Source organism: Schistocerca serialis, chromosome 12 (genome assembly GCF_023864345.2).
Source record: "Schistocerca serialis cubense isolate TAMUIC-IGC-003099 chromosome 12, iqSchSeri2.2, whole genome shotgun sequence".
In the NCBI taxonomy this organism is placed as follows: Eukaryota; Metazoa; Arthropoda; class Insecta; order Orthoptera; family Acrididae; genus Schistocerca; species Schistocerca serialis.
The window spans coordinates 131,081,801-131,103,221 of record NC_064649.1 but is presented as its reverse complement, the minus strand read 5'-3'; the positions used below and the strand labels follow the sequence as shown (position 1 = coordinate 131,103,221).

The window sequence follows — 21,421 nt, the reverse complement described above, 5'->3', positions numbered from 1 at the left end:
TGGAATGTAGTCGAATTAAGTCGGGTGATGCTGAGGGAATCAGATTAGGAAATGAGACACTTAAAGTAGTAAAGGAGTTTTGCTATTTGGGGAGCAAAATAACTGATGATGGTCGAAGTAGAGAGGATATAAAATGTAGACTGGCAATGGCAAGGAAGCGTTTCTTAAGAAGAGAAATTTGTTAACATCGAGTATTGATTTAAGTGTCAGGAAGTCGTTTCTCAAAGTATTTGTATGGTGTGTAGCCATGTATGGAAGTGAAACGTGGACGATAAATAGCTTAGACAAGAAGAGAATAGAAGCTTTCGAAATGTGGTGCTACAGAAGAATGCTGAAGATTAGATGGGTTGATCACATAACTAATGAGGAGGTATTGAATACAATTGGGGAGAGGAGGAGCTTGTGGCTCAACTTGACTAGAAGAAGGGATCGGTTGGTAGGACATGTTCTGAGACATCAAGGGATCACCAATTTAGTATTGGAGGGCAGCGTGGAGGGTAAAAGTCTTAGAGGGAGACCAAGACATGAATACACTAAGCAGATTCAGAAGGATGTAGGTTGCAGTATGTACTGGGAGATGAAGAAGTTTGCACAGGATAGAGTAGCATGGAGAGCTGCTTCAAACCAGTCTCAGGATTGAAGACCACAACAACAACAACAACAACAACAACATTAGAGTTTACCCCCTTCTTTTTACTTTATCTCAAAAAGTTGTGTCGATTTTAACACAGTATTACTTGTGCATGTAAAACAAAAAATAATAACTGCCATGTTAACATTAGACAAGTCAATACAAGGTAATTACATCAAATTGGCATACTTACTATGCATCTTCTTCCAGGAACTTGGGGTTCAGTATCTCAGATATCTCATCACTGAAATTAAAAAAAAAAATATTGGATTAACTAACAAGGACTGTTAAATAATACATGTGTAATAATTAAATGCTTCTGAAAGTAATTAAAGAAAAATAAATTTCTATCAAATGCGCGCGCGCGCACACACACACACACACACACACACACACACACACACACACACACACACACACAGAGTCTCTGGCTGCTGTGGATGTTGTCTACTTTCAACGAAGGCCTTGTTGGCTGAAAGCTCACTTTATGACAGCCTTTTTGTTGCACCTATCTGCGACTCAGCATCTCCGTTATATAGTGAGCATTAATGCAAGTATTCTTACATTTAATCACAACAACCCTTCTCGAGATAGTGACTACGCTGGGGATCAGTCACTTGCCTTTCTGCTCAATGGGGCAAGTTACAGCAATAGTTGAAATCACCACTAACAATGGAATGAGAACAATGATTAACAATTTAACTGGTTTAAATGCTGTTTATTACATTATTACAAGGAATCGACTGTGTTGGTATTAATATATTCCCCACAGTTTCCTTAATAACTATGAATACCTTTTTTACATATCTAAATCAGTAGACTTGAGATATTGGCAAGAAAGAGCATAAGGATATGAATATTTACCAATAGCCTTTGAGGCATTTGCCTTCAGAGCTGGTTTTGTGTTCAGCTAGGATTTGGCACCTGTAGTTTCACTATTCTGATATAAATGAGGGTAAATTCCATGCATAGTAACATTCCCTACATTGTAAGATATTAAATCAATATGGGAGTCATTTATAAGCATATTTACAGTGAAGTTTCCTCCGTACCAAACATGTTAGCAAACAGACTGCTGTAAACTCAGTTCTCAGTTACATCCAATTATACTGATTATATGCTGTGGAATGCTTCTTATGTACAACAAAGAACGAACATTGTGGATGATATTGTTTCAGAAATTATCTCAAAAATGTTAGCTGCTGAGGTAATATAAATTATTTCTGCTGCCCGTGCATATGTAGAATGATTACTGATGATATGGAACATTACCAAAATAGTTTATGCACACACACACTTTAACATAACAGGCATATTACTTACCCACATTTGGTTGGTTTTTACAGAGGGACCATACTGAAATACGTGAATATTTCTTTCTGATCTATAAGGATGACTTCCTGGAGGTGGCATGGTTCCACAACAGATGAAGTTTTTGTTGACCATTTAATCAAATGCTGGGAAGAGGTTGCAGGAGATTCAAAATTTGGAAGAGAGACTGATGCAGACAATGTAGCTACAGTTACTGAAGTCTGAAACAGTACTGTGCTAAATGAAGGTAGAGTGGGTAACATAGTGTGAAATGGACCAGCGAGTGAAACATCTAGTAAAGATGTGGTGGGTGCGTAGACTGTTTGGTGATGAATCCCAGTCGTCTTCCTCCTGAGGATATATGTTTAGTAACAGAAATAGAATTGCTAATTTCCTGCAGATTTTTCAACTTTTTCTGTGTAAATTTTGGCTCCTGATACATTGGTATTAATAAGTACCACCCCATAACTTGTTGTGGACTTAGAACTATATAATATATTGGGCAGTTTTACTGATTACTATTACCAAAGAGTACTTACTGACAGGACTGCTATTGAGGGCAGAATGTTTTGCCACTTAAAAGTTTAAAGGTCATTTAAATTAAATATAGTGTCAATATACCAGGTGTACCGGTATGAAATGAGCGTTCTACATCTACATTTATACTCCGCAAGTCACCCAACGGTGTGTGGCGGAGGGCACTTTACGTGCCACTGCCATTACCTCCCTTTTCTGTTCCAGTCGCGTATGGTTTGTGGGAAGAACGACTGTCTGAAAGCCTCCGTGCGCGCTCTAATCTCTCTAATTTTACATTCGTGGTCTCCTCGGGAGGTATAAGTAGGGGGAAGCAATATATTCAATACCTCATCCAGAAACGCACCCTCTCGAAACCTGCCGAGCAAGCTACACTGCGATGCAGAGCGCCTCTCTTGCAGAGTCTGCCACTTGAGTTTGCTAAACATCTCCTTAACGCTATCACGGTTCCCAAATAACCCTGTGACGAAACGCGCCGCTCTTCTTTGGATCTTCTCTATCTCCTCCATCAACCCGATCTGGTACCAATCCCACACTGATGAGCAATACTCAAGTACAGATCGAACGAGTGTTTTGTAAGCCACCTCCTTTGTTGATGGACTACATTTTCTAAGGACTCTCCCAATGAATCTCAACCTGGTACCCGCCTTACCAACAATTAATTTTATATGGTCATTCCACTTCAAATCGTTCCGCACGCATACTCCCAGATATTTTACAGAAGTAACTGCTACCAGTGTTTGTTCCGCTATCATATAATCATACAATAAAGGATCCTTCTTTCTATGTATTCACAATACATTACATTTGTCTATGTTAAGGATCAGTTGCCACTCCCTGCACCAAGTGCCTATCCGCTGCAGATCTTCCTGCATTTCGCTACAATTTTCTAATGCTGCAACTTCTCTGTATACTGCAGCATCATCCGCGAAAAGCCGCATGGAACTTCTGACACTATCTACTATGTCATTCATATATATTGTTAAGATTCAAATGTGTCAATAGGGAACATTTGCTGTGAACGAGCCTTAATTTTTTTTTTTTTGTTTGGTTGGTATGACATCTGTCAAAGATATTAAGTATACATCAAGTCATTGAACAAACAACATCATATGTTTTCATCATGTTAACAATGTCGAATTTTGTACCAGAAAGTGATGATTTGAGGAAAGCACTAATTTTTTGTTTTCATTTGAAAAAAAGTGCTGCAGAGTCGCATCGAATGCTTGTCGAGGCATATGGTGGTCATGCTCTATCAGAAGCAACATGCGAAAGATGGTTTCAATGGTTCAGAAATAATGATTTTGATGTAAGAAATGAAGAATGTGGAAGACCACCAAAAAAGTTTGAAGACGCCGAATTGCAAGCAATATTGTATGAAGATGATACTTTGAGTCAGAAGCAAATGGCAGCAATGCTAAATGTTGCACAACAAACAATTTTTGCCCGTTTGAAAGCTTTGGGAAAGATCCAAAAGTGTGGAAAATCAGTGCCACATGAATTGAATGAAAGACAGATGGAAAACCGAAAAACCATTTGTCAAATTTTGCTTCAAGGACATGAAAGAAAATCAGTTTTGCATCGAATTGTTACTGGCAATGAAAAATGGATTTATTTTAAGAATCCTAAATGGGAAAAATCATGAGTTAATCTGGGACAACCATCAACATCGACTGCAAAACCAGATCAATTCGGCAAGAAGACAACGCTCAGTGTTTGGTTGGATCAGAAAGGTGTGGTGTATCATTGGCTTCTATAACCCAGTGAAAGTGTGAATACTAATCGCTACAGACAACAAATGATCAATTTGAACTGGTTCAGGATACAATCAAAACACTTGGCTGGGAGCTGCTACCCCACCCGCCATATTCACCAGCCTTGGCCCCTTCTGACTACCATTTGTTTTCATCAATGGGACAGGCATTGGCTGAGGAACACTTAGATTCCTACGAAGAAGTCGAAAATTGGGTGTCTGATTGGTTTGCTTCAAAAGACAAACGTTTCTATTGGTGTGATGTCCACAAATTGGCAGAAAGGTGGTCAAAATGTATAGAAAGCAATGGTCAGTACTTTGAATAAAATTTTTTTATTTTTCAATTCAAAAATAGTGTTTCATTTTCACAAAGAAACGCTCATTTCATACCAGTACACCTGGTACACTCCTTACATTAGTGTAACATGGCAAATCATCAATTAAAAACAAAAATAATCAATCTTTGACCAATCTTTGACAATATAATATGACTGTATAGGTAAAAAAAATCAACTCACCAAGCGGCAAAAGAAGAACACGTGCACAAAAACGTTTAACTGTGCATGCTTTTGGAGCCAGTGGCTCCTCCTTGTGGCAGGAAAGTTGAAGGGAAAGCACTAGTGAAATTTACGAAAAGGGATACAGTTTGGAAAAGTCACCCAGAACCCCATGTCAGGGGGGACTTACCAGATGGGATGAGAAGGAAAGACTGATTGTTGGGGACTGCACTGTACAAGATTTGAAAACTTGAGAGCTCAAAGGTGGAAGACTCAGCTTTTCACTCTTAATAACTCGTGCTCGATGTTTTAGCAGTAATTTCGGTTTAGCATATTACCCTGTCTACAACCTTTAAACTCTCAGCTTTTGTCCTAATCTGTACGCCACTTTCTGTGGTACAGTGGATGATGCATAGTACGGTGACCCAGCACCGTTTTCCTCTTTTCCTGTTCCTTTTGCTGATGTAAGAAAAGGTTGTCAATAAATCTTAGTAAGCACCTACATTCCTCTAATTTTTCACTCGCAGTCATTATCTGAAAAACAGGGAGGATGTAATATGTTCCTTGAACCTTAGTCAAGTTTTGGTTCTCAGAATTTTGGTAGTAATGCTTTCTGTGACGTACAGCTTCCTTCCACTGGGTTTTGTCAATCATACTGAGTGAGCACACAAAGGACAAAATGCACAGCTCCTCCTCCAATATTTTCCTTTTCTCTTGTTAATCCAGTACGCTAACAGTCCTCGACTGAATAACAATTCTCAAGACACCAGTGGACGAGGGCTTTATCAGCGATCTCTTCCGTGGATGAACTGCGCATACATTTTAAGTTTTTATAATAACTCTGAGCCTGTAATCTGCCTTTTTCACAATTGGATACATGAGGTTGCTCCATCTCAAATCGCTCTAAGGAGATATTAGTATATACTCTACAGTTTTAACTTGTTTGAGGAACTGAATGTCAATCATTAAGCCAAGAGGTAAGGGTATATTCTTCTGTTTACAAGGCATAAATTACACTTTTCAATTTTGAGAAACGGTTGCCAACTTTTGAATGAGCCCTCGGGGTTCACTGCGTATTTGATTCACTACAGTGTGAAAGTAGTGTTTTAGAAACAACAGAAATGATAAAGGAACAAACTAAATTTGTGATACACGTAAGGTGACTATAACTGAAGATCCATTCTTTCAGTCAAAAAAGGTTTCTAAATTACATATGATGCGCCACAGTTTAAAAATAATAACTCTAATCAAATTGGTTGCATAGCATAGTGGTTAACGTGCAGTCCTCACATGCAAAAGGTTGTGGGTTCAAATATCATTGGTGCTTTGAAAATTTTTATTTTTAAATAATTATGAACATGACTTAAACCATCATATTTGTTCAATTAATTATTTTAAATGAATCTTTGTGCATCTGAAAACAGAGTCCTGTTTTTAAGAGGGGCCCTTATGGAGCATGGCCCTCTTCAGTTTTTTTCATAATTACATTGAAAACTTGAGGATTTCAGAGCACTGTTAAGTACAAACATTTACAGCTTATTAACATAGTTGGTGATAACTGAGTACACAGCATCAATGTCTCATAATCTTGAACTCATGGCTTCATTTTACATTAGTAGCATCTATTTCTTACTTTTATTTAAATTTCATATTTACTATCAATGGAAATATTAATTAACAAATATAGGATCATAATTTTTTACAAAAATAACTTTTTAATTTTTTAATTACTGAACATATGAAAATAAAATTTGATACAGACGTGCAAAAAACCATATACGGCAAATAATTTGCATTTGAACATATTCTGAATACTTCCATTTTCATTTGGTAAGTCACTAAAAATAAAAAGCAATATTCGTTAACAGAGTTTTCCATATTTTAATGAACATATCATTTAAATAAAAGTGAAAAAATGTTACTACTACTCAAGTCACAAATGATGGTGGTTTGGGGTCAGTGTAATGCATGCTACAGGGCATCTGGCTCAGAGCTGTCCTTTAAGTAACCGATTTCTAACAGTTCCCTGTGTCACTTCATGGCAACTGCTGTTCAAATTGCCACTGCAGATGCAGTATGATGCATAAGAGCCTTACACTGAATACGATGATCTTCCCTTTCGGTAGTGCCACACGGCCGTCCAGGGCCTTGTCACCTTGCAAGCACGCATTTTCACGACCACCACTGCCAACTATCATGTACGGGGCTACATTCCTGTCAAGACTTTTGCAGTATCGCAGAAGGAATACGCAGCTTCTCGTAGCCCTATTACACAGCCTCGTTCCAACACAGTGAGGTTGGGTTAATAGTGTCTTTGTCGCCTTTAAGCCATTCTTGACTAACATAAACTCCCCAGTTTCAATCCCACAAGTAACTAACGCTCACAACCGTTACAACATGTATTTCAAGCACACATGATTTGCATCTGGTGCTACTAGCAGCACTCTTATGTGACTGATGCTAAATTTGAATAGACGAGGGCTAGTAGAAATCCTTGGGTAACAGAAGAGATATTGAATTTAATTGATGAAAGGAGAAAATACAAAAATGCAATAAATGAAGCAGGCAAAAAGGAATACAAACGTCTCAAAAATGATATCGACAGGAAGTGCAAAATGGCTTAGCAGGGATGGCCAGACGACAAATATAATGATTTAGAGGCGCATATCACTAGGGGTAAGATGCACACTGCCTACAAGAAAATTAAAGAGACCTTTGGAGAAAAGAGAACCAACCTGCATGAATATCAAGAGCTCAGATGGAAAACCAATTCTAAGCAAAGAAGGGAAAGCAGAAAGGTGGACGCAGTATATAGAGGGTCTATACAAGGGCAATGTTCTTGAGGACAATATTATGTAGATGAAAATGAAATGGGAGATACAATACTGCGTGAAAAGTTTGACAGAGCACTGAAAGACCTAAGTCGAAACAAGGCCCCGGGAGTAGACAACATTCTATTAGAACTACTGACAGCCTTGGAAGAGCCAGGCCTAACAAAACTCTACCATCTAGTGAGCAAGATGTATAAGACAGGCGAAATACCCTCAGACTTCAAGAAGAATATAATAATTGCAATCCCAAAGAAAGCATGTGTTGACAGATGTGAAAATTACCGAACTATCAGTTTAACAAGCCATGGCTGCAAAATACTAACACGAATTCTTTACAGACAAATGGAAAAACTGGTAGAAGCCGACCTCGGGAAAGATCAGTTTCGATTCCGTAGAAATGTTGTAACACGTGAGGCAATACTGACCCTACGACTTACGAGGGTTGTTTTTTAAGTAAGGGCCATGCGCGTATAGTCCCGTAGTTCGCGCGGACGCCGCAACAAGCCACCGCGTCACTTGCCGGCATCCTTCCCGTTCACACTGATGCAAGTTGCAGCTCTGTAGCTGATGTGTACACATTGCTGTGCTACTTTATAATGTTTACTATTATTGAATTGCCCGCCGCATGTGAGATACGGTCAGTGATACGTTTTTTGAACGCGAGAAGACTATCAGCTGCAGAAATTCATCGTCAGTTAACAGAAGTTTATGGCTTGAATGCAATGAGTGAAGGTAAAATGCGTCAGTGGGTTAGAGAGTTTAAAAATGGCCGTCAAAACGTCCATGACGAAGAACACTCAGGCCGGCCCTCTGTGATCACTGATGATTTGGTGGCTGCAGTCAAAACAAAGATTCGTGAGGACAGCAGAAGATTCACAATTTCCACTCTTTCTTTGGAATTTCCACAAGTTTCAAGATCTGTTTTGTACAAAATTGTGTCTGAAAACCTAAACTTTAAGAAACTGTGTTCTCGGTGGGTACCCAGACTCCTCACAGAGGACCACAAAGGGAAGAGATTTGCCACTTCATTGGACTTTCTGATTCGTTACGAGGAAGCAGGGGATGACATGTTGAGTCAAATTGTCACTGGAGATGAAACATGGGTATCCCATATCACTCCCGAAAGCAAGCGACAATCGATGGAATGCCAACACACAACCTCACCCGTCAAGGTCAAAGCCAAACAGACGCTGTCAAAGCGCAAGATTATGGCAACTGTGTTCTGGGACCGGCGCGGTGTTTTGCTAGTGGACTTTATGCCACGAGGAACGACAATCAACTCAGTGCCTACTGTGCAACTCTAAAGAAGCTCCGCAGAGCAATTCAAAACAAAAGGCGCAGCATGCTGACAAAAGGAGTTTTGCTCCTGCACAATAATGCTAGGCCTCACACCTCTCAAAAGACTCGGGATTTGATTGATTCTTTTGGCTGGGAAGTTTTGGACCATGCACCATACAGCCCCGACCTTGCTCCTAGCGATTTTCACCTTTTCCGGTACCTAAAACACCATCTTGGCGGGCAGCGCTTCAATGACGACGATGAAGTGAAAGTGGCCGTGAACTCTTGGCTGTCGGAGCAGGCAGCCGAATTCTTTGAAGAGGGAATTAAAAACTTAGTTGTACAGTATGACAAGTGCTTAAATAAACAAGGCAACTATGTAGAAAAATAGGTAAAAGTGTGTAGAATCAGAAAATAAAAGTTTTTTTACAAAAGTATTTGTATCTTTCTTTAGAAATAAAAATAGCCCTTACTTAAAAAACAACCCTCGTATCTTAGGAGACAGGTTAAGGAAAGGCAAACCAACGTTTCTAGCATTTGTAGACTTAGAGAAAGCTTTTGACACTGTTGACTGGAACACTCTTTAAAAAACTGAAGGTGGCAGGGGAAAAATACAGGGAACAAAAGGCTATTTACAATTTCTACAGAAACCAGATGGCAGTTGTAAGAGTCGAGGGACACGAAAGGAAAGCAGTGGTTGGGAGGGGAGTGAGACAGCATTGTAGCCTATCCCCAATGTTATTCAATCTGTATATATAGCAAGCAGTAAAGGAAACAAAAGAGAAGTTCGGAGTAGGTATTAAAATCCTTGGAGAAGAAAGAAAAACTTTGAGCTTTGTTGACGACATTGTAATTCTGCCAGAGACAGCAAAGGACCTGGAAGAGCAGTTGAGCGGAATGGATAGTGTCTTGAAAGGAGGATATAAGATGAACATCAACAAAAGCAAAACGAGGATAATGGAATGTAGGCGAATTAAGTCGGGTGATGCTGTGGCAATTAGAGCGAGGTGGCGCAGTGGTTAGTACACTGGACTCGCATTTGGGAGGATGACGGTTCAATCCCGCGTCCGGCCATCCTGATTTGGGTTTTCCATGATTTCCCTAAATCGCTCCAGGCAAATTCCGGGATGGTTCCTTTGAAAGGGCACGGTCGATTTCCTTCCCCCTTCCCTCCCTACTCCGATGAGGCCGATGACCTCGCTGTTTGGTCTCTTCCCCCAAGCAATCCAATCCAATTAGATTAGGAAATGAGACGCTTAAAGTAGTAAATGAGTTTTGCTATTTGGGGAGCAAAATAACTGATGATGGTTGAAGTAGAGCGGATATAAAATGTAGACTGGCAATGGGAAGGAAAGCGTTTCTGAAGAAGAGAAATTTGTTAACATCGAGTATAGATTTAAATGTCAGGAAGGCATTTCTGAAAGTATTTGTATGGAGTGTAGCCACGTATGGAAGTGAAATGTGGACGATAAATAGTTTAGACAAGAAGAGAATAGAAGCCTTCGAAATGTGGTGCTACAGAAGAATGCTGAAGATTAGATGGGTAGATCACATAAGTAATGAGGAGGTATTGTATAGAATTGGAGAGAAGAGAAATTTGTGGCACAACTTGACTAGAAGAAGGGATCGGTTTGTACGACTTGTTCTGAGGCATCAAGGGATCACCAATTTAGTATTGGAGGGCAGCGTAGAGGGTAAAAATCGTAAAGGGAGACCAATACACTAAACAGATTCAGAAGGATGTCGGTTGCTGTAGATACTGGGAGATGAAGAAGCTTGCATGGGATAGAGTAGCATGGAGAGCTGCATCAAACCAGTCTCTGGATTGAAGACCACAACAACAACAACCACAACAACAACATGATTGTTCAGATGTAGAAACACATCTACCAACTTTCATTTATGTTACACAACTCCTTTTCAGAGTTGAGATTTTTTTCTGTCAGTGTAATTGGTCATGGTGTCCAGGAAGGTGGTTGTAGTTTTGGAGGAAGTTGGGAAAGGTAGTGTTCAATAGCTGCAAGGCTATGGAAATTGGAGGTGTTAGTGTAGAGAGAGAAGAGGCAATGACTGATGAATAGGGTGTTGGGTGGTACAAGAACAGGAACTGTGTTGTTATTCCATCCTGTATATTACACTGTTTGATTATTCCTAGCTTTCAGAATTTTTATTTCCCTTCCTCAGTGGGGAAAGATGAATAGCTTACACGTGGTTGGATACGAGGAGCAGATGACTCAGACCTCAGGCCAAGAATTTCGCCTCCTGAAGCTAATTGATGGCCAGACTCGTGTCCCTCCTCGTACTTTTACAGTGTCCTCAACTGTGGTTTTCCTCTTTGCTATGACTATTAAAATCTTCAGAACTGATAGGCAACCCAACTAGGTGTCAACAAGCACACACAAAAATTTAATATACTTTTCACGCCAAATTAAAGTAAGTTAAAAAGATGCTTAACATCTACTAGGAAGGTTTTTTCCTCATTAAAACCTAAAGCCCACCTATTTTTGTAGCCTCTTAATCATTTCCTACACTTTGTGTGGTACACATGGAAGTCAGACAGAAATCCAAGAAACTGAGCAAAAGGAAGAAACATTACAACTGACTCTTTAGTTTGGATATAATGCTACTGATAGAGATGGCAGAAAGTGACACACAAAAATTACCTCACTGGATGATGTTACCTGTAAGAAGTAATCTAACAGAACATTACTAACACTTAAACAGCCTTCTTAGGGGGATGATTTTATTCGACGGGAAAGACTTCCTCATACTCCTCATTTGTGAAGTTTAAGGGTAGCCTACTATCTCCAAGTACCATTGCAGGTTTTTGCTGTGATAAAACCTGTTTGTGCAGGAAAGCTGCTTCTACTGCCACTTGGTGCAGGAAACAGTGGAATGGGATTTCCGGAAAGAGCACTTCAGTAAGTATCAATGTTTGGTTGCTGTAATTTGTTAGCAAGTGCTAAAGAGTAACAGCATTCAGTGATTCACTTACAGTTTTTGGGTGGTAAATAGTGATATGAAGTCGTAGGGAAACTCAATGGTGTTTATGGTGACCCTTCACAATCAAAAGCTGCCATATATATTGGTTCAATGAATTTAAATACAGTCGAACACCAACTTTCAATGAGGGTTGCCCAGGATGTCACGAAGGTGTGGTTATTGACGAAATTACTGGAAAAGACTTCGACACGAGTCCTACTGATTGGCAAATGAAAATAGCAGAGGTCGCAACTGTGTCTCAAGAAATGGCAATAACATTTTATGTGGTAAGTTGACAATGAAAATGTAGTTGGCCCAACAGAAGCAGCAGTTCCTGAAAGTGGATAACATGTGGATGCAACTTTCAACTAGGAAGATGTGTTTGGAGCAATCTGAACGTGGCTAAGGACTTCTTGCATTGTGTAGTCACTGTCCAAGAGACCTGGATTCATCATTGGAACTCAGAAATTGAGTAAAGATCGAAATAATGACTTGTTTTCAGTTCATCTTCTCCAAAATGAAGATAGTTCCAATGACTGGAAACATTATAGCAGCAACTTTTTGGGATGTAAAATATGAGATATTATGCAAAATGCACAAAGTGCATCATCCAACACTCCCACACACACCCAAGCTGGTGCTCTGTGATTTTCTTCTCGTTCCCAAACCTGAAGAAAATGCTTTCAGATAAAATCAATCTGCTCAAATGAAGGAGTCGTGGCTGAGATAGAAGTGTACTTCAGAGAGCTTGACAATTCCTACACTTATTTTGATATGTTAGAAAAGATGGCTAGGACACTGGGAAATGTGTGCAGCCTTGAAAGGGAACTACAGATTAGTTTAATTAAAATTCCGCTGCTTGAGAGCGCACCAATGAAAAATGAGTGATCGTAGGATAATCAAACATTGTGGAAACATTTGTATGGACATACAGAAGAGAACAATGGATAAATCACTGAAAGAAACACATTCTAATTTCCACATGAAAGGGTAACATTTGTTAACTGCCTAGCATGTTTATGTTCCGAGTTACAAATGCTGTTCAATATAAAGACAATCTGCATCCGCAACAGCCTGGAACTGCACTAGTGATTGCTCTATTGCTGCAGAAAACAAGATAGACCATGACGCACCTCGTGCACTACTTGAAGATAGCACATTGCACCTAGCATTCTAAGCCGTAGCAACAGTAACTTCTTCAACAATTTGTGGTGGAATTGGCCTTTGGCCTCTCCCAGGAGCAATTCCCAAATCACCAGTTAATTTGAACTTCCGTATCACAACCTCCGACCCCAGTGGCGAAAAAGGACCTTTTCACATATCTTTAATACATCGACACTCACGAAGAGCAGCACCACTATTGCTATTGTTTTGATCAAACAGATTTACGAGTAAAGCCTTGCTTGCCTTGCCCGGACCCATGTTGACTGTCTGCAACTGTAATTCCCACTGATGCCTGTGTTTCAAACCTATGTCACTGTACCAGTACTGGCACCTAACGGCAAGTCATGACACTAACACTAGAGTGCAAATCCTGAAGCGCACAGTCTGAACATCGCTTCTATAAAGTTGGGTACCTGTATGGTAAATATTTTTCCATCTACACTGGTTCAAACAGCAGAAGGTTGGTTAACCTGCACATTGAACAATAAGTAATTAGTTATTTTGGGGAAAAAAAAGGAAGGCATCTCATTTCCTAACACAGGTACTCACTGAATTTCCCCTCATAAGAAAGCCTTGTGGCCTCCAGAACACACAAAGGGGACCTGAATGACTGGTCCTCTTCGATTTTGACTTGAAGGTCGTGCCAGGATGTTAATTTCCTAAAGCAGCTTGATGCACTTCTTGAAAAAATTCTGTTTGAAGGAAATGCTTCAGTGCACTTCCTGGTCATAAGGAGGCAAGATGGCCCCAGACAATTTGGTTGATTGGATTAAAAGAGGGTGAAATGGACCAAGCTACAAGGTCATCAGTCCCTTGTTCTGAGTAAAACAATGCCACTGGTGTGAGAATAAAATAAACACGACTGACAACTCAAATCGGAATGAAAGGAAAAATCACAACAATGATGAAGGGCAACAAACATGTAACCATTTACAAAAGGGGACAAGAAAACCATAGAAACGCAAGAAACGGGATGAAGAGATTAAAACAACAAAGCAGATTACCATGACCGGCTGACCATGAGAATAGAAATGGAGAAGCCAGCCACTCTGCAACACATTAAAACCTCCACCCTAGAAGCACTAGGGTGGAGGACACAGAGGGACAAAGGACATGTGCTAAAACTTGGATCAAATGATAAAACCCACCCTCACGAATGAAACTCACAACTAAATCAGCCAATGAGGCGTGGTCAGATAAAATTAGCAGCAACGAGTCCGGTAACCCAAGATTTTGTCACTGGGCAGTCAAAGTGGGACAGTGCACCAGAATATGGGCCACTGTCAACTGCGCACCGCACCGACACTTAGGCAGGTCTTCACCGCACAAGAGGTAACCGTGGGTTGCCCAAGTGTGGCCAGTGTGGAGCCAGCAGAGGACAACTCATTCCCTGCGAGAGGCCCACATGGAAGCCTTCCACACATTCGTAGTCTCCTTAATGACACGCAGTTGCTGTGTGTACTGTTATGCCATTCCAACTCCCAAAGTCGAAAACCCTACGTTGATAGTCAGAATGCAGGTCAGGTTCAGAGATGCCCATCTGCACAAGCAGTTTCTGCGTAGCATATTTGGCCAGCCTGTCAACAAGTTCGTTGCCTGGGATGCCGACGTGTCCTGGGGTCCACTTAAACACCACTGAACGACGGGACGGGTCGAGGGCATAGACGGACTCCTGGACGGATGCCACCAAGGATGGCAAGAGTAGCACTGGTCGGTAGCTTGTAGGCGGCTCAAGAAGTCAGTACACAGAAGAAACGACCCGCTAGGGCAGGAGCGGATATACTGAAGTGCACGAGAGATAGCCACCAGCTCTGCAGTGAATACACTGCAGCCATCGGGCAAGGAATGTTGTTCAAAATGGCCTCTGTGGACTTAGGTGAAGCCAACACGACCACCAGCCATCGAGGCATCTGTGTAAACCACTTCAGAGCCCTGGAACACGCCAAGAATCGAGAGGAAGTGACAGGGGAGGGCAGCAGGAGTAACTGAATCCTCAAGGACATTCCAAAGGTCCAGGTGAATCTGCGGCCTAGGTGTACACCGTGAAGGTGTATGCGGACGGACCTGGATGGGATGTGGTAAAGGGAAGGACTCCAGTTCAGACAGAAGGGATTGCATGCGAACTGCAATCGTTAGCCCTGATCTGGGCCGCCGATGCAGGAGATGAATTGCCGCGGGTGGAAAAAGGAAACGGTAATTCGGATGCTCAAGAAACTACGAATGTGTGCAACATAATTAGTGAGCAGTTGTGCACATCAGATTTGCAATGGAGGGGGCCTCCACCAGGACGCTGGTCACCAAACTCGTCCTAAAAGCTCCCGTCGCCAGGCGAAAGCCACAGTGGTGCACTGGGTCGAGTACACACAATGCTGAGGGTGCCGCTGAGGCATAAACCAATCACATAATCAAGGCAGGATTGGACAAGGGCTCTGTAGAGCTGCAACAAAGTAAAGCGATCTGCACTGCAGTTGGTGTTCCTCAGGCAGCGGGGGGCACTGAGGTGCTGCCGGCACTTCCGCTTAAGCTGACAAAGGTGAGGTAGCCAAGTCAATCAGGTGCAGAGACCAGTCCTAAGAATTGATATTTCTCCACTTCAGTTAGTGGAAGGTATAGTTCTGGTTCGGGATGAACGGTACGACACTGACAGAAGGGCATGACACACGAGTTAGTGGCCAAAAACTGAAGCCGTGGGTGAGAGTCCATGACTGTGCCTTGTGGATGGCTCCCTGTAGATGCTTCTCAGCAACACCAATACTGGTGGAGCTTACAAAGAACATTGGTGAGGCTGATGGGCCAATAGCTATCCACATCAAGTCGGTTTTTATCGGGTTTGAGCACCGGAACGATGGTGCTCTCCCGCCTTTGGGATGGAAACGTGCCATCGCACCAGATCCGGTTGAAGGCGATAAGGAGACAACACCTGTATTCAGACGAGAGATGTTTAATCATCTCACTGTGGATCCGATGTGGCCCAGGAGCTGTGTCGGGGAAATGTGCAAGTGCGCTGAGGAGCTCCCACTCTGTAAATGTGGTGTTATAGGGTTCAATGTGGCACTGATGAACGAGAGGACTTTCCTTTCCATTTGCTGTATAAGGGTGTGAAAGGCTGGGGGGTAGTCCTCTGACGCAGAGGCTCAGCGTCGGTACATAGCACGCCATTGATGGTAACGCCAGGGACACATGTTGGGGTCTGATACCCAGAAAGACATAGGATCTTCGTCCAGACTTGGGAAGGTGACGTATGGCACCCAACAGTCAACACGTACCTCTCCCAACACTCCTGTTTCCGTCGTTTTATAAGCTGGAAAATGCGAGCACAAAGCCACTTAAAGGCCATCAGATACTCTGTTCTAGGTAAGGGTGCCACTTATGTTGCTGTACAGCTCGCCAACGCTCTGTAATTGTCTCAGTGATTTCTGGCAACCACCAAGGGACTGTCTTTTGCCGAGGGCACCCTAAAGAGTGAGGGATCGCATTTCCTGCCGCAGAAACCTGACCAACCATCACATCGCTGTTACCGTGTGGTGGAGAGTCAACGGTGACAGCAGAGGTGAAAGTTTCCCAGTCTGCCTTGTTTAAAGTGCATCTGGGCACACGTCCGCGGGCCTGACACCGGGACAGTGACAGGAAGATGGGGAAGTAATCACTACCACACAGGTCATCATCATGTGCTCTCCAGTGGATAGATGGGAGAAATCCTGGGCTACAAATTGATAAATCAATGGCCGAGTTACTACCCCGGGCCACACTGAAATGTGTGGTTGCCCCAGTATTTAAGAGGCAGAGGTCGAACAGACAGTAAAGTTTCAACATCTCTGCCTCAGCCAGTAAGCACGGTGTCACCCCACGATGGGTTATGGGCATTAAAAATCTCCCAAAAGTAGGAAAGGTTTAGGGAGTTGATCAATCAGTGCAGCTAATACATTCAGGGGTACTGCACCATCTGGAGGAAGATATACATTGCAGACAGTTACTTCCTGTGTTGTCCTTATTCTGACAGCCACAGCTTCAAGAGGGGTTTGAAGGGGCACATGTTCACTACAGACAGGACATAAACACAAACTCCACCTGACACTCAATTATAGTCACTACGGTTCCTTATAGCCGCGGAGGGCAGGGGTCCGCATTCTCGGGCACCAGGTTTATTGGAGGGCAATCCAGAAAGCAGTTGTAAAGCTTAAGAGTTGCTGCAGCTTAGCCAGGCAGCAGAAAAAACCACCGCAATTCCACTGGAGGATGACATCATCGTGAGACTGGGAAGGCACGGAACATTCAATGAGGCAATTTACGCCTCAAGGTCACCTGCTACCGCCGACTTTTTGCCTGAGCAGCCTATATCCATTGTGTCTGAGGGTCCAGTGAGATCCAGGTCCTCAGTGGACACCAGAATCTCCATCCTATCCTCAGACGCAGAGCTTGCAGGTGGTGTGGGTGCCACTGCAAGTTCCTTGTTCGTGAGCGTCTTCTTTTTCGATTTGTTGCGTTGTTCCTCGGGTTTCCCTGGCTGGGAGGACTGAGGATGAGCATGAAGCCCCACAACCAGCTGCTTTAGGGCTCTTCAACCACTGGCAGGTGTCATCTTTCCCACTAGCAGAAACCTCGGATGGGAGTGACCCAAGGGATGCCTTCCTAGCAAGAGAAGCCTTACACTTCTCTGGCTCAGATGTGGCGACTGAAGTCCCCGATGGTTGGGGGGGGGGGGGGGGGGGGAGGGGGGCGGGAGGGGGGGATTGCTCCCGAAGTAGGTGGTGCGGGAGCAACAGGGAGGGAATTTCCACCCCACCATCAAGGGGGCAGGTGTAGCCTCCCTCTTCTGAGAGGTGACAGGAGTGCAAGAAACTGATGGGATGACAACTGTTCTCGTAGCAGCAGTGTAAGAAGAGGTCATAGCCACAGGATGTAGGCGCTCAAATTTCCTCTTAGCCTCAGTTTAGGTCAGTTGGTCCAGGGTCTTATAATTCAAGGTTTAACCTCTCTTTCTGTAAAATCCTGCAGTCTGGCGAGCAAGGTGAATGATGGTCCCAACAGTTGACACAGATGGTAGGCGGGGCACACGGAGCATTGGGATGCGATGGACGTCCACAATCACGACAGGTGGGACTGGAAGTACAGCAGGAAGACATATGGCCGAACTTCCAGCACTTACAGCACCACATCGGGGGAGGGATATATGGCTTGATGTCACAGCGGCAGACCATCACCTTGACCTTCTTGGGCAATGTGTCACCCTCAAAGGCCAAGATGAAGTCACCGGTGGCAACCTGGCCATCCCTCAGACCCCGATGGATGCGCTGCACAAAACAAACACCTCGCGCTCTAAATTGGCACGCAGCTCGTCGTCAGACTGCAAAAGAAGGTCCCTGTGGAATATAATACCCCGGACCATATTTAAGCTCTTATGAGGCGTGATGGTAACAGAAACATCCTCCAACTAGCCGCAAGTGAGTAATGCTCGTGACTGGGCAGAGGATGCTGTTTTAATCAAAACTAACCCAGAGTGCATTTTGGACAAGCCCTCCAAATGTTCCACAGAAAACTGAGGCTTCATGGACATGAAAGATTCCGCATCAACTCTCAGACATATGCAGTACTGGGCCGAATAAGGTTCAGTGCCATCCATAGCCTGGCATTCCTCCCACGGTGTGGCCAGGGAGGGGAACAACTTGGGGTCATATTTATTAGCATTGTAGTTAGACTTTGCCCACTTAGAGACTGCTGGCTGCGAACCGCCAGCAAGAGATGACATACTACGCGTCATGGTGTCATCGGTTTTCTGACGCCACCCACTCCGACCAGGGACTCTCCCCATGGGTGCCACTCAGCCACAGCAAAGGCCACCTGGCAGGATGGCCATTGCCGGGAGTCCCGATGGTCCAGGGTGATGGACAACTACTCCTTGGTATATGTGGGGAGTTAACAGTGCAGGCATCAGCAGAGCAATCCCTTTGTTGTCAGGGGGCTACAACCAACAGGGTACATGGCAGCTCCACCACAATGGACTGGCTACTGTGCTGGATATGAGGTGCAGATAAGTCCACTGTAATCGTCGGCACAAAAAGCGACACCGCATAGTGCACGGTGGAAAATGAACCCAGGAAGGTGTCCTCACCCAAGAGATGGAGAATAGGTAGGACAGCAATGCGACAACAAGAAAGTGGGCTAAAGATCTCAGTGCACAATGGACACGATGCACCATGTGAGGCGTCCTTCCCCAACTGGCTCGCTCTTCGCAAAAATTTTGAAAAATGCCCCATCACATAAAGGCCGAAATGTGAGAGACTCCTTTTAGTCACTTCTTATGACAGGCAGGAATACCTCAGGCCTTATCTAACCCCGGGACCCGCAGGGGGGGGGGGGATTGAATCAGCCTCGCAGGTTAATGATTAAGTTTACCACATTCAACTGGGTAATTACCAGGCTGGTACCTATGTCCCACCCCAGATACACACTATGTAAACGCTTAGAAAACTCGAATGTGAGATCTACACTACACCCATTCGGCCATCAAATAGGATATATGTGAACCACAGATGGTAGGCAGGAATACGACAGCCCTAGCTATTTAAAATTCGAATCCTTCCAAATGGCATTAGTTTGGCTGTTAGTACGGGTGAGTAGATTATGTTTTAGGGCAGCTTACCTGACTTGTACCTGCTCCTTCGTGTGCAGCAGTGCTTGGTGGTCACAGTGCAGCACAAACAGAAGGGGGGCAAGGATCTCATGCATACCCTGTGCACACAGAAGGTATTACAGTTATATTCCACAGAGGTTAGTAAGATATTCATTAATAGCAACATAACAGCTAATGTTTTTTTTATTGAGAGAGAGAGAGAGAGAGAGAAGAAAAAAAAAAATGAGGCAAACACTGACATAAGATGGGGAGAAATTTGCGGTTAGGTAAGACACCATTTTACAGTATTATTACCCAAACATTTTTCAGCTGTTTATGTGCTACCTACAATGGGGAGTTCTCTATTTATTTTCTTTTTCACATTGCACTATTAGTTGTGTAACAAAATGTGAAATGGTGGCAGAAATCTTGGTTTTGCTTATAAATTATAGCAAATGCGTGTGTATAACAGCAAGAAATGACAACAGCACAATGAATAAGTGCTGTAGCAAGTAAAAACAAGATAAGCAAGACCACGACATATACATGAACTATGAGAAGCTGCAAAATATATGGTAGCTATAATGATAGATATAGAACTACCAGCATACCCAAGTAACAGTGTTACGTGAGAAAGAAAATACAAGGATGTACTGAAAAGTAATGCCTCTGAATCTTTTTCATCAAAACTCAAAGATTTCCAAATAAAACTAGTGTTATTAACATCCTATATCATTATTCTTCATGTCTACACATTTATTTCTCAACATACCCATGAGAGACCAGTCTGTTTGTACCCTCACTTGTAGGGGGTGTGACCTTGTTGACAGAGCCAAAGCCTCACCTCTGCGTGCACTGCTTCATCACTATCAAAGTGAAGTCCTCAAATGTACTCTTTAAGTTTTGGAAACAGATGAAAATAAGATGAGGTCAAGTCGCGACTGTAGAGAATATAATCGATGACAGTGAACCCGACGCATCGTTTTGTTGCAGATATCGCAGAACTCATGTGTGGTCTGGGACTGTCTTGTTGAACAAGATGCTGCTCCATGTGTGAAAGAACTACATAAATTCTGAACTCTGTTACAGCAGAGTGTTTCTCACACACCAACACAGTTACATTACATCCCATCATGTCACATGCTACAATTCAGAGCCTTCTAGCGGCAGAGAGCTGCAAATATGTAGACATGAAGAATAAAGATGTAGAATCTTAACAATGTTTGTTTTGTTTAAAAAGCTTTAACAGTTGTCACACAAAAAATTTGGAGACATTACTTTTTCCAACATGCCCTCGTAAATAAAATATGTAAACATGAAGAATAAAGATGTAGAATCTTAACAATGTTTGTTTTGTTTAAAAAGCTTTAACAGTTGTCACACACAAAATTTGGAGACATTACTTTTCAACATGCCCTCTTAAATAAAAAAAAAAAAAAAAATCTCTCTGAAGATAGCACATAGTACTGAAACATGTTTGGCTCATAACAAAACTATGAAACTTTGTCTCACAAAGAGTGCAATCTCTCTCTAGCTTTTCTAAGCAAGCACAGAAAAAATAAGAGTTACAACATCCAAGAGATGATTGCTGAGAAAAGGCATAAGATTTGTTGTCAAATATAATAATCAGTAGTTTAGGAACTGTAGTTTGTTAGTTTTTGTTTTGTGGTTACAGTCATACTGAGATGCATTGATTCATTGTTATAACACATTTGGACCACCTCTGTTGTTTAGTGACTAGTGTTGTGAGCTTCCGATGGAAAGGTTCCAAGTTTGATTGCTGGCAGTTCCCCAGATTTTTATGGGGTCTGGAGCTTCGAAGTGGGGCCC

General features: G+C 42.6%; 1 protein-coding gene across 1 annotated transcript in view; it reads right to left on the bottom strand.

Annotated features, from left to right (window-relative positions):
- Positions 1 to 21,421, bottom strand: part of LOC126428049 (TBC1 domain family member 5) — a 164,373-nt gene that overhangs the window by 101,232 nt on the left and 41,720 nt on the right. Inside the window, exons 5-6 of the mRNA XM_050089926.1 lie at positions 19,622 to 19,710; positions 825 to 875 (exon numbers count right to left, since the gene is read on the bottom strand). Of these exons, the coding sequence (XP_049945883.1) occupies positions 825 to 875; positions 19,622 to 19,710 (140 nt within the window). The remainder of the gene's footprint in view (positions 1 to 824; positions 876 to 19,621; positions 19,711 to 21,421) is intronic.